This window comes from Lineus longissimus, chromosome 9 (genome assembly GCF_910592395.1).
Source record: "Lineus longissimus chromosome 9, tnLinLong1.2, whole genome shotgun sequence".
Classification (NCBI taxonomy): Eukaryota; Metazoa; Nemertea; class Pilidiophora; order Heteronemertea; family Lineidae; genus Lineus; species Lineus longissimus.
In genome coordinates this window covers 16,160,215-16,174,156 of record NC_088316.1, presented here as the reverse complement: position 1 = coordinate 16,174,156, position 13,942 = coordinate 16,160,215, and the positions used below count along the sequence as shown (strand labels likewise).

General features: G+C 41.7%; 1 protein-coding gene across 2 annotated transcripts; it reads left to right on the top strand.

Moving 5' to 3' along the window:
• The first annotated feature begins 2,079 nt into the window (after positions 1-2,079).
• LOC135493775 (histamine H3 receptor-like) lies at positions 2,080-13,749 on the top strand. Of its 2 annotated transcripts, none has more exons than XM_064781327.1 (2): positions 2,080-2,149; positions 12,399-13,749. In XM_064781327.1, exon 2 carries the CDS (start codon positions 12,506-12,508, stop codon positions 13,679-13,681), a length of 1,176 nt encoding a protein of 391 aa, XP_064637397.1. In that variant the 5' UTR covers positions 2,080-2,149; positions 12,399-12,505; the 3' UTR covers positions 13,682-13,749. The 2 variants fall into 2 exon arrangements, with proteins under 2 accessions (XP_064637397.1, XP_064637396.1); XM_064781326.1 differs by having other exon boundaries at positions 2,111-2,652.
• Positions 13,750-13,942: the final 193 nt, after the last annotated feature.

Here is a 13,942-nt window from a genome sequence, read left to right as displayed (position 1 = left end):
ACGCTTGGCTTCTTTCCAAAGTCTTAAATAATCATACACTCGGCAAACAGCCCCTTCAGGAGATGTTTCACGAAAAATGCTGACGATGCACTTTTGTTTCATCAGTTGCGTATAAAAAGTTTCAGACAATTGTGACACTAATAATGATTTTCGCAAGTATTGTGTGGTGGTTTTGGACATGACTTGCACATTTTAGATAGGCCAACAGTAACATTCAGTTTTGGTGAGATCTTCATTGCCGTCTGTCTGAAATCAGCGTGTACTTCAGTTTGTAAAGTTCGGGTTGAGGGGTTTATCAGTTACTCGTATCGCTGAGGACCAATGCAAGTCACAGCTAGAGTGCCGGGATCTATAGACATGGCAGAGGTCATCCCAGTGTTGGATTGTAGGTTATCAAGATGAATATCATCATCTGCCCAAATCAATGGACTTTTGTCATCGAGGCGCCTGCTGAAATCGACCGGATTTGTCTCCCATTGGCTATCGATATCAACAGGCTAGCACTCACGCGGAAAGGGTGGTCCGTTCCGCCTGCTCGTTGCCGATAGCAAACAGTGTTGTAATCTTATATCGACAAGGCCATCATCCCTCCCTGTACAGCGGATCGGAGCAAATTTCAATGGGCCAGTTGTGCTCTTGGATTGTGGCCAACAGCCCAGTGTATAGTGCAGACGCCTTCCATTCCAAGCTCATTATGCATTTCAGTCGCCAAAGCCCTCCTTTAACACTGTCGCAAGTTGCGACCAACGTCCTCTGCTAAAATCTGTTGTTTCGATGATAACCTATACTTGAGCTGTCCCTGCCTTTTTCGGCCAGATTGTCTTTCATACTGATCACTGTTTATCTGTGTTCACAGCGACAGCTAAGGGGGGGTCGAAATCCCATCATGCGGAGGGTACGTGATAACATTGTGATTACTGTTATCTCTGCGATCTAGTTCCCTTGTAGGAATTGGATGATGGTGAACACGAAAGGAAGAGGAAATCCCACGTGAGCAGGCATTCAAGCTCCGGGTTATATTCTCATTTAGCCCTTTATTTGGGGAGGATTAGTCACGACAAGGTTTGCAAGCTTCTCATTAGCAGTGTGTTAGAGCATACTGTTGACCAGACCCTTCAAAGACGATCCGTATATAGGAATCTATATTCCCCTAACTAATGGGCGTCTTGGTGAGTTTTCAACCGGATGGTTTTGCTGTGGTAACACGAAATTTTGGTCTTTCTTTCGCATTTCTTCTTCCGAATAAATTCGTGTGCAGCAGCGATGTTACGGAACAAAACAGAAAGCTGTACCAATATCATGCTTGACTCCACGATGAAACGGCGCTATTAGGATTCTGAACGTGAATAGAATGACGTCACCAAGACTTTTTACTTGCTGCTTAAACTCATGCAATGTCTTCCAAAATGTTAAATGAGATGTTAAATTTTAGCTTTTTGTTTACAGAATATGAAATGCAATCAATTGTCCTTTTGAGAAGAGGGCACGGTCTTGTACCAATGAAATATCACCAACCCATGTTTTGGTGGTCCTCCGCCACATCATGTATGCACTCCGATGTCCCTCATTATTGAGCTACAGAACGTGTTTCCGACAGTTCCTTTCCAAGATAATTGAATTTGGTGTCTGAATATAAGCAATCCAATCGTGAATGTTGATCTTGAGGACGCAACTAAAAAGTTAAACTTCCAGCGATTCGAAATGAATGCTGTTAAATAAACCATTCATTTTTCAGAGGCAAATAACGGATAATTGAATGGCATTATTTCTTTTTATTTGCGGCACTTCATCAATATTAGTTTTAGCAAAAGGAGTGGAAGGTGGTGTTTTCAGCTGATAGATCGGCATAGTTATTCATCGCACTGGAATTTTTACTGACAAAAAATGGATGTTAGAGTATTTCTCTCTCTAGTATCCTGGTATAGACAGACGCACTCTATCTGATAATACTTCACTGGAATATTTCAGTTTTGAAGGATATGAGGTCGGTACCGCACAGTCATGTACCTGAGTAGAAAAAAGCTTGAATTATATTGAAACGGTCTGGAATCATGCTACCTTCTTCTTGCACAGGTGTTCTTTGTTTCTACAGTGTCGGAACAAACTTTCGAAAGACCTAACACTGTCAGGCTTACTAAATTGATTAATGGTAAGAGTTTTGGAAAGATTCATTAATAGAATGGTATTTTAGGAACGAAAATCCTGAAGTGTGATGTTTAACAAGTATAATGAGTTTGGGAGTATGACAATCGAGACCATCTACATATCGAACAGCGACTAATCATCCATGCAGTGGCGTCGGAGCGGCAGTTTCCAAGTCTGTTGCAGTATAGAGCGACAGGCGAGAGGGGTATCGACGCTCCTCGTTGTATTGTGCTGTTGTTTCGTTCCCTGGGAGAAATACTCTTTTGTTTGTTTGAAGTTCCGGTATATCGAAAGAACATCTTTTATTACATCTCTCTAGTAAATATTTGATCATAGAGAATAGGAGGCGATTGTCGGGAAGATTTTTAAAATAGTTGATGTCTAGATGTCTTTAAATGAAATTACTCATTACGAGCCTATCATGCAAGGATAACAAGGAGATAGTGTAAGAGGCTTAGCATTGTATTCAAAGGTATGACGTGTTGGAAAGCAGGGTTCATAATGCAGGTACGTGTTTTTTTCCATTTTTCAAGTTCGGAGGAAAAAGTAGGAAACAGATCGTTCAAGGGCGGATATGTACACATTTGCCACAGAAACGTGGCGTCGGAGCGGCAGCTTCCAAGTCCCCTGCAGTATTGAGCGCCAGGATATGAAGATACGTATCCTGAGCGCTTCATACAGAGAGACGAACCCTAACAGAAAACGCTTCGTTTCGATTAACATCTCCTGAATCAGGTGGAGGAGCAATATCGAAACTTTGCCCGGGAGCAATCACCGCTTCTTTGAGCTGTTGTTGTTGTTGTCATTACTGCGCGAGTACATTTGGCTGTTGAAAGAATATTGAGAAATTCCTGCATTGCCTTTCTCCAGCAAGTCAGTAAATCAGTAAATCTTTCTCTAGCAGATCAGTAAATCAGTAAGTCTTTCTCTAGCAGATCAGTAAATCAGTAAATCTCTCTCTAGCAAATCAGTAAATCAGTAGATCTTTCTCTAGCAAATCAGTAAATCTTTCTTTAGCAAATCAGCAAATCAGTAAATCTTCCTCTAGCAGATCAGTAAATCAGTAAATCTTTCTCTAGCAGATCAGTAAATCAGTAAATCTCTCTCTAGCAAATCAGTAAATCAGTAAATCTTTCTCTAGCAGATCAGTAAATCAGTAAATCTTTCTTTAGCAAATCAGCAAATCAGTAAATCTTCCTCTAGCAGATCAGTAAATCAGTAAATCTTTCTCTAGCAGATCAGTAAATCAGTAAATCTCTCTCTAGCAAATCAGTAAATTAGTAGATCTTTCTCTAGCAAATCAGTAAATCAGTAAATCGTTATCTAGCAAATCAGTAAATCTTTCTCAAGCAATGTAGTAAATCAGTAAATCTTTCTCTAGCAGATCAGTAAATCAGTAAATCTTTCTCTAGCAAATCAGTAAATCAGTAAATCTTTCTCTAGCGGATCAGTAAGTCTGATAATAACTTCGTTATTTTTTACCGTGTTTACAGCAAGGAATGAAAAGATGATAAGATATTACATAGTGTAGGCTCGGAATTGTATTGAGTTGCGGTGTTTCTTCAGATTCTTTCCCGAAATGTAGGATTCTTGTATAGGTATGTTTATCATCAACATATATACATCATGAAAGTGTTAACTTGCTCCTTATCATAAGTTCTACATGTAATCGGTCACACTCTCACGATGTTAGACGAATTGGTCCAATACAATGTGGGAATAAACCAATCACTTTATTCCTGGCGCGACGTCGGTTTAAATGTTATCACATTCCCTCGAGGTTGCTCACCTGATCTCATTCCGAAGCAATAAACTTTACACCACCATTAGAGATATCGCTGATAGTGGCTTGGTGGATTTCAGGATTTTACATAATTTACGGAATTTTCATATATTCTCATCGGTTTTCAAACCTTTATTCAAATCAAAAACAAGATGCACCTCCCACCCTCCGACTTCTGAACTATAGTTCTGCCGCTGAATGCGATTTCCAAGCCACTTACAATAACTATCTCCTCATCCTTTCATGAAATAGATTAATCAATTCCCCATTGTAGAACGAAAATATTATTTTTTCTTCATGATAGAAATCTCAACGAAGCTATTATCAGCTATTCCCAATCAAGTGTTTGCCAGAGAGGGAGATTGATCGAGGCGAAGTAATCTAATGCTTCAGGGACAGGCGATATTGATAAAATATATGAATTTGTACAGACAAATGTAACAATTACCCAATGAATAGAATTGATAAAGACACAGCTGCATACATTACTGCGCTCCTGCCGTCCTGCCAACCTGCCATCCCGCCATCCTGCCATCCTGCCATCCTGCCATCCTGCCATCCTGCCGTCCTGCCAACCTGCCATCCTGCCCGGAAAAGAAAGAAACAACATGCACGGCAATGGAAACTTAAAGAAACAAATACACTGAATGGAATTCATATCCTGGCTGAAGAACCTATTGGAACGCTTCTCGCGTACGTTCTGATGACGTTGACTGCATTTCGTGCGTCGATTTGGAGAGAAAAAGTTGTAATTTTCCCAAAGTAAATACATTGGGGTCTTATAGAAACAATGTGACGAGTTGGCGTGGCTTTTTCATCTGATAAAGCGCCGGTCGTTTGCGTAACGAGGTATGGGTGGAATACGGAAGTCAGTGCTTGATGGGCATGAAAATGTTCACTTAGGACTGGCAATGGCTGTCCATTCAGTGGTCATAACGTTCTGTCCTTGGCGTTGGGAGGGGACAGTAGGCAGAAGCTCGAGGGTCAAATTGGTCATCTTCACTTGACTGTTCAGGGGACTGTACTTTGATACAGCATTGAATGTATTCTTCGTACAGGCGTGAATAGTTCCGTTGTACTTTCAGATGGAAGAGACCCCTACATGTTGAGTCCTCGGAGACAACCAATTGAAGCCCCTCAATGTCCTTTTTGTAGCTATTCTTGGACCAGTAATCTAATTCGGCCGGCCACACGATAAGCACACTTCTGCTGAGAGAATCCCTTGCGTCGGAAGTTTATTTCATGCGCAATGGGGTTGGCAGACCAACTGCGTAGTTGTCAGTAAAATGTATCGTTGATTGATGATGGTTCATTTCATTATCTATGTATCTTATGCTGTAGTGATTCTGAGATCTTGTAATACATACTCAACCACTTAAAGCACTGTTTGGTTTCCTCTCTGTGAGTAATTAGGGATAAAAATACAGAATGTCAAACACACAGCATTGATCTTAAGTGGTATATATTGGGCTTTTTAAATGTCGCAGAATCTCTTATTGAATTTGAATTATGAACAGCAGAATTAGCTGACTTTATAACTTTGTTATATATCAGACAAGAGAAGTATAACTAAGAAAGAAAAGTGTTTTCTATTAACGTGGGCCAGGGCCTTCACGCATAAACCTGACGTCATGATGCCTGCTGGTCCCCTGAGTGATAGCATTTTTCATTTTACCCATGCAGGAGTGAAAATCGGCCATATTGACATCCATTACTGCTGTGAACGACCTCGTATCACTTCCTGTATAGATAAGTTCATGAAGTTTTGTTTGATAGCCCATAACTGTCTCTGTTTTTGGGCGATTGTAATCTAACTAGGAGATATATTGGCCTATAAAGCTTGCCTGTGACGATAGCAGCGGCATTGAATCATTATTGTCGTATCGTTATCATCAACTAGCCGACACGAAATATCCAAAATATATCGTATCCGTTAACAATATTGCAGTAGTATTGGCGGGTTTGTTCATTGGCAATTTATAGTAAACGGTAGGGCCTACTCATCCCGCGGCGACAGGGACGAGCCATTTGAAGCAGAATGGTAAAGGATCAACAGTAGCTTATATACGTACGATTTCGTATCAGGCGAGAAGTTTGAATGGCATTGGTTAAGATTGTATCATCGGTGTTTTTTTGCTCTTCTGATTTCAAAACCGTGGTCGATTCTTTTTCAATGTTTCGGCCCTATACAGTGTCTCAAACACAGGCTGGGCTGTTCGTCATCAATAGACAGTATATTATCAAGTACACGACTGTGGCTTTTAAAACACAATACACGTATGCTCTATCCGTGGACGCTTAGAAATGCATGCATCCCTTTCACTACAGCGAATCGGAATCTCAAAAACCATGAGGTGGTGTTTTTTTTCATTTGAGCGAAAACCTGCATTAGCCGAAAACCTTGTTAAAGATTTTTCAAAAGCTAAAAAAACACTTTTCTGAAGGAGCATATGACAAGCATAAAATAGTAGATATTCAATAATTCAGTGACGGATAAACTAATATGCGAAACTGACCTCTTAAAAGTGAATACTGCAAATCTTTGGCGTACGCAAAGCATTTTATGATATAGACAGATCGTATAAATAATCCCTCAAATCCTGACAGTTCGATACCAGTATCTGACAAGTCTTCGAAGCCCGTGGAAGCCTCAAGGCGAAAACAAGAATGAAGAATTAATCAACATATTAGCTCGAGAGAAACTCAGGCAATGGTAATAGTCTTTTTTGCCAAATTCGTGTTTATTATATCAAACCTGGATTGTATTGAAAATAGATTAAAAAGGGTAATAATATGATGCGCCCAGCTTTATTCAAATGCGTCAACAATTTCGTTTCTTTAACCCAAGAGCAGAATCAAAAACACTAGCTATGGATTTACGGGGTTCTGATATCGGAAATGATATTTATAGTGTAAACACTAATGTAGCAAAATCGAACGAATTTTCAATTTCTACATTGTGTGATACTTGTTGGAACAATATCATTTTCGCTGTCAAATAATCCACCACAACCGCCATTCAAATGTAATGAGAATATGATATTAACTGTTCAAAGTCAATTAGCTTTGTTCTTTGTCAACATACATAAGTATATGATGGATATTAATGTCGTCATGTTCTGGAGATTCTTGCATATAAGAAAAACCATTAAATATATTTTTCAACAGCTCAACCACAGCTCTAGTGTATACTGCATGGTCCGTAACAAAGTTTAACAGGGCTATAGTAAAGTACGATAGATCGACTGCGTGCTTATATGGCAGGCTTATCCGGTGTCCAGTGGAGTGGATTTTCTGGACAACTACACGGCAGGGTTGAAGTGATCTAAGAACCGAAATCACGTCCGTTATAGCTTGGTCTGCGCGGAGAACCTCGTCGCGGAGATAATTGCCTTGAATGTTAGATTCGCTTCCGCCGACTGATGATGACCTGGACCTTGTGGAGAAATAGATGGACCATTCTGATCTGTTGTGGAGATTAGAGGCCGCGATTAGCAATGAGTGAGGTCTTTACGGCAGTCTGCGGCCTTCGCACAATGAATTTTTATCTTTTTTTCGCAAGGTGATATAAAGTATATTTGCTAATTGGGTGGGGTTTTTTTTCAGGTGACACATCATAAAAGAAATTGCCCCGTTTTTTCTCTTTTTTCTTTTTGGCGATATGTTATCTTGGTGAAACTACATGCACTATGGGTAGATTTTCACTGAATACAATTTGACGGATTTCGCGTGCTTGTCACAACGCATGCGATGTATGCATTGTTTAGGTGCAATGTGGCGTGAAATGACAGAGCACTGCCGTAGCGCGCAGTCGGCCGGTACAGTCGGAATCGCATTCAGCGAAAACGTATATTCGTTACAGTTTGGCCCGGAACCCCTCGTATGGAAAAATTGGTGTGGTCTTAAAGTCTCATTTCACTATCGTTTTCATTGTAGATGAAGCGTTTTCCGGAAAGCCTCTCGACCAATCGAATCTAAATATTTCAATTATCACAGGGCTTCAAGTGCAGAATCAAATTACCAATGACTGTCTCCAGATTTCCCGCGTCAGTATGGCTTAGCTGCAAATCGACCTGACCCTAAATGGTCCTCCACTGAGAGGGTAAATTAGATTCTCTTGGAGCAGGTGCTGACTCTCCTCAAAGACCGAGAAGCTTTCGTAGAATCTGTCGCCAAGATTGGAATCGGTTAATTAGATCAGAGATGCTTTTAAGACCTCTGATTGGCCTGTTTATTGCCTCCCTGGGTGAGGAAATGATAGGGCAACGGAAACCTTGAATGCGGATTGTAGTAAATCAATCAATCAATCAATCAATCAATCACCCGGGGTCAGACTTAACGTCACCCCGATAGCACGACGATAACGTCGCCAGTGTCATCGTAGTATCGGGGTAATCAACAAATCAATGACGTCATGATGTCGTTCCCCACCAATCGCCAACGATCGATTCGGTATAAAAGGTGACCATCTTGACACTAGAGGCGCTGATTTCGTTCCTCACAACGCCTCTGGAACTGGTTACTTGCCACCATCTTGAAAAAAAGTACCGCGGATATAGAAAAGGAAAGAATCTTTCCCATTATAATGAGGCTACGCATCACCACTAAGACCGCGAAAATGATTGGTGCACTACGCTGCGTTTATAGTTCTCCATACAATCATCTTAAAACACACCAGTAAGTGTCAGATTTTATTTATAAAGATGATATTTTCTTAGTTATTAATCAAATAAAAGATTTTATCAGAGAAAGTGGCACTAATTCGGCCTGAATAAGATTTACTGTCCGAACTGGCGATACAGTAGATGACGTGGGATTATAAGGACCCTGAATCTCAGGATGCCGACATCCAAGATGGCTGCAATTGATCAATTCAAGTGTCTGAATGTGTTTTTTTTCGGCACTGGGGCGAGTTTGAAAAGGTGATTGCTGCATCGGAGGGCTCACTCGGGTCTAGTCGGAATTGCGTGATAATTCAGTGCGATTTTGATTATTTTTATCAAATGTAGTTTTTGATGGAAACTATCATACAGCTATTTAGGATGATGACTGGGCAGCCGTCAGCTTGGTAATAAGGCCCTTATGATATAGTGAAGTCCATAGCAGTTTTTTAGAATCTGCATATAAGACCTAACGCACTGAGATCCATAGTGTATAGGTCAATTCTGATAAGACCATCTTTCTTCAGAATACTGGAGTGAATGTTCTTACCATTTGATTAACCGGCTTTGTTCATGTCGACGAGCAGAAAAAACAACCTCCCATTATCTCTCTTGAGCTTGAACGGGAATGAACGAGGTGTCTTCGGTTTACGTTGAGTGCACGTGCTGATAAACGAGTCGATATGTGATTGGTATCTGAGAAGGGCCCAAGGACATGAAAGACAATCACGGTTGAAGTGCGGGCGGGGCAGAATACCAATTACTTTAATTAAATTGATTGATTATCATTATTTAGTTAGCCGAGTTGGTTTAGGTGGTCATCCAACTACATTTTTAATCGATTATGTTAATTCGTCCGATGGAAAATTCACTCTTCGATGATACTCTAGTTGTGGATTTACAATGGTGAAAATGAGACACATTTTCCCCCGAGGGACTCATTTGCCAACACCAACCAAACTCAAGTTTCACACGAACAAACAGTAGCCATGTAGGCGAGACCACTTGAAGTCCATTAATCACTATCTCAACGAAATCATGTTTCCTATTGCCGTGACATTCGCCCCGTTCCCTGGTGTGTGAATTATTAATCGCTAGATAATCTGGGACGCATCCCACAATTAATCTCGGCTTACCGAAACCATTATCATTGATTTTCATGTCGACGGCGAGTTAATACCGTTTGGCATGCGCGAGATTCAGAACTCTATTTTCGTTTGTGTAATGTCAGTGACACGTTGATGGCTAAGAGAACTGTCAAAGCCCTTGCTTGGTACACTTGGTGTATGTCACAATCACTGTAATTGAACAACACGGTGGGACACCAAACCGGAGATGACGTGGAGGAAATTGACCTGTCATAAATGTGATGCCAGTATCATGTCATTCCAGGGAATCGAAGGCCACCATCCTGGCCTATGGCCAAGATTGCATGGACCCACGCCCATACAATTATCGACCAATATTCCAAACATCTGTTTCTCACTTGACATTATATTCACGAGACGTATTCAGGCAGTTTACTCAGTCATGCTCCTCGATGGAGCGGGCGTTGGCCATTCAAGGAATCTCCTTGCGCCGTGTGTTAAACGTATTTCGCATGTGTTGCAGGTCTCCGTCACTTCTGTCCACTGTAGTAACCGAGATATTGCATAATGCGAACGATTGCCTTATTCCCATTACCCTTTTCAAAGTTGCAATTTTTACCTATGCGTCTATCCCAGGTCCCTTTCGCATTGTCGTTCCTTCCTGCGATTTCCTTTTTTCCGTTCTTGTTCCCAAAAACCTTGGAACCCCGACATTCAACCGACTATACATGGTTGACAACAGTGACATGTATCCTCAGTAGTTTTCGTAATTGGCTGGGTGTTGGTTTTGTTCCTACCGAGATAACACTAACCACAAGAAGTGGTCAGCCTAATTGGCGAGACCAATCGTCTATTTGCTTTCATCCCAGGCTCCGGGCGGATCCAAAAACACCGGTTGAGATGTACAGTGTTGTCAGCAACAAAAGTAATTGTTTGTAGGTTTGAGTGAAAGTCATGAGCTGGTCGGTCGTTGTCACTGTCACGAGACAGTGTCGCTGGATGTGTGTGAAGACTGCACTTAACATTTTCCCCGTTCACACCTCATAGGCCAGGCTTGTGGGGAATATTCTCTGAAATTATGGGCCAGGTCATGGTTAAGGTGCAGAGATTTAGGATCATAGTCAAGATCAATATTTCTCTCCTATGAAATCTAAGAAGGAACATCTAACAGTCAGACAATCACAATGTGGATGTTGACTAAGACATCCACTTCAGCTTTCTTGCCAATAACTTGGTGACCGTTAATGGTCTATCAGAATAGCAGGTATGCACAGCCATTAAACCTTTACATCAGGGGAGGCAGGTTTTGCTAAAGCTCCGCGCAAATCCTCTAAACCGTTTAGATCCTGTCCATTAAGCAAATTGGTTCGTAGTCATAAGGAGGTTGTTGAGTGTTATTTTATCAATTAGTGAGCGGCCGGTTTGTTGGCAGTGCTTCAAAGGAAAGCCATAGGACTCGAATCATTAAGTTCATTAGGAGACGGAAACCTTGCAATTTACCAGCAAGTCCGCCTCAGCCTTGACTGATTTGGCAAATTGTATTGTTTATAGGGATGAGCATGCTGCTATTGCTCTATAATTACTTGACATGACGCAAGTCTGAGGATTTTCTTATCTGGTCATAGTGTTTTATCACTGGTGTTAACCCATCAACCGAAATTAACCAAGCGTCGATTGCAAGAAGGCGCAAGTCAGTTGCATCAATGTAGAATTGGCAATAGGCGACAGAAGTTGCCGGGAATATAAAATTACTCATGGACGACAAACACCGCCTGCTTCTGTTGCCAAAACAACCAGGTGCTTGCTACCACCCCTCCTAATCAGTCGAGGCCGGCATTCACACCAAAGAGCATCGATTTTGGCCGACCTCTCTTCTTTTGCCTAAAGCTGGTCTGTCAAGCAAAAGGCAATCACGTCTAAGCTGATAGAGCCTCCAAAGCTTTTCCTATATCAAGATGATAAAAGCTTCCCTAAAACGAGGGAAGTATATTGGCCGTAATTATATCTGCCTATGCAAACAATCGGATTACCAGAGTGTTCTGCTTTTATTGCCAGTTAGTAGTCCCCTTTCCTGATACGCACAAGGCGATTACGAGGGTCGCAAATCCGAGTTTGCTATCCAATCTGGATAACTTAAACATGCTTTTGGCTCTTAGCTCCGACAAGGCGACACATCCGGTATTCCGTCGGACTCAATATCCAAGACATCGTGCGATTGTATCATTCCACATGGTCAAGCAACAAAACACGCAGAGATGAATGACCAAGAAAAACGTAGTGGAAGAGGAAGAAGCCGATGGCGAAGGAGCAAATGATCACACATTTTGTATTTATATACAGTGGAACCTCCCTTAGCGGACACCTCTCTATTAAGGACAACCTCTCAATTAAGGATGCTAGGTTTGGTCCCAAATTGATGGTTTCCATTAAATTTGACCTCTCTAATCAGGACACCTCTCTATTAAGGACAGCACTTGTCAGTCCTGAGGGTGTCCTCAATAGAGAGGTTCTACTGTACATACATTGTATTGACTATTTCATTTTTCAGTTTGATGTTCAGATGTGAAGGACAACCAAAGCGGTTCCACGTGGTCATTTTGCGGGATCCGGATGTCCATCAGTAAATGACTAATTCGCCTCTAAATCACTTTATTCTCCCAGTGTTTTGAATGTATCTTATCATTTGCCAAACCAAACACCTTCTTTAATTTGCACTTTCAGGACAAAGAACCCCACTGAAGTGCCCACAAAATGACATGAACCGAGATTAAAGAAGCAGAGCTGAGAATAAGGCTTGATCGCGTCGGGTGTCCATTCTCTCGGCAAGCATGGACTTTCCGTATAGCATCGGGATCCACAACATCGGTCGGAACGGCGCGGTCATCGTCGAAGACATCGGCATCAACATTTCGAAAAAGCCTACGGCGACTTCGTCCCACTTTATCTTACCAATGACCCAGAGTGTGGTCATCGTAATCTTGTGTACTATTATGATTGTCATAACAGTCGCGGGCAACAGTATAGTCATCGTCGCCTTCGCCTTGGACAGACACTTGAGACAGTTTAGCAATTTCCTCATCCTTAATTTAGCAGTTACCGATTTAGTCGTCGGGTTGTTTTGCATTCCGCCTTACGTGCCTTATCTGTTGACGGGACATTGGCCTTTCGGGCGGGGCTTCTGTATCTTTTGGCTCGTCAGCGATTACGTGACACCACTAGCCTCGTCCTGGAGCGTCCTCATGATAAGTTTGGATAGGTACCTAAGTGTGCGCTTCGCCTTAACTTACAAGGCAAAGCAGACGAGAAATTTGATGACTGTGTTCATGCTGATACCGTGGGTTGTGGGTATTCTGGTCTACGGACCTGCTATCATATTCTGGGAGCACTGGACTGGTAGTCGTTCCGCACAATCAGGGGAATGCTTCGTGGAGTTCAAAACACATTTGCCTTATTTACTCTTCGGTTCCGCCGTGGAGTTCATCTTCCCCTTTATCACAACGACGGCAGTCAACCTCCTCATTTATGAAAACATCCGGAAACGCACGAGGATGAAGGAATCCATGACACAACAACATCGGGCTACCATAGCGACGTTCTCAAACAACAATCAACATACTCACATAGTTCTTCCGCCAGTGACGAGTAGCCATGACAAATACAGCTCAAAGAGGCTACATAGAGATAAGAAAACTGCGAAGGCTATTGCGATAATCATAGTAGTCTTCGGTATTTGCTGGGGACCCTTCGAGGTCCTCTCGTTAATTTCGTCCCTCTGTGCGAATACTATCAATCCAGTTGTCTTTGAGGTTTCTTTTTGGCTGCTCTGGATAAATTCTACCTTAAATCCCTTATTATATCCCTTTACCCACAGACAGTTCAGGTTAGCCTTCTATAAGTTATTTTTTAAGAAATGTGACAAGTTCAGACGAGTTGAGCCAGTTCATTCCATGAGTTTGACAGAGGATCATTCACGATATTCTCGCATGACGTACAGTTATATGTGAGGAGTGTAACTAGTTTATTTTTCAAATGTATTTTTAAATCTTGATGTCAATAAAACCGAATGAATGTCTTCGCTTGCTTATTTCATGGACACATGATCACTTGTCACAACCACTGGAGCTTTATTTATTATGGCGGCACCCTAACGAAGTGCTATCCATTGACATTGGTTAGAGACACAATCTTTGCTGATCAGCTAGCATTGGCTTTTCTTGTTCACCACTTTAGGCGAGGGCTGTTCAATGGATGCTAAATCGTCCATT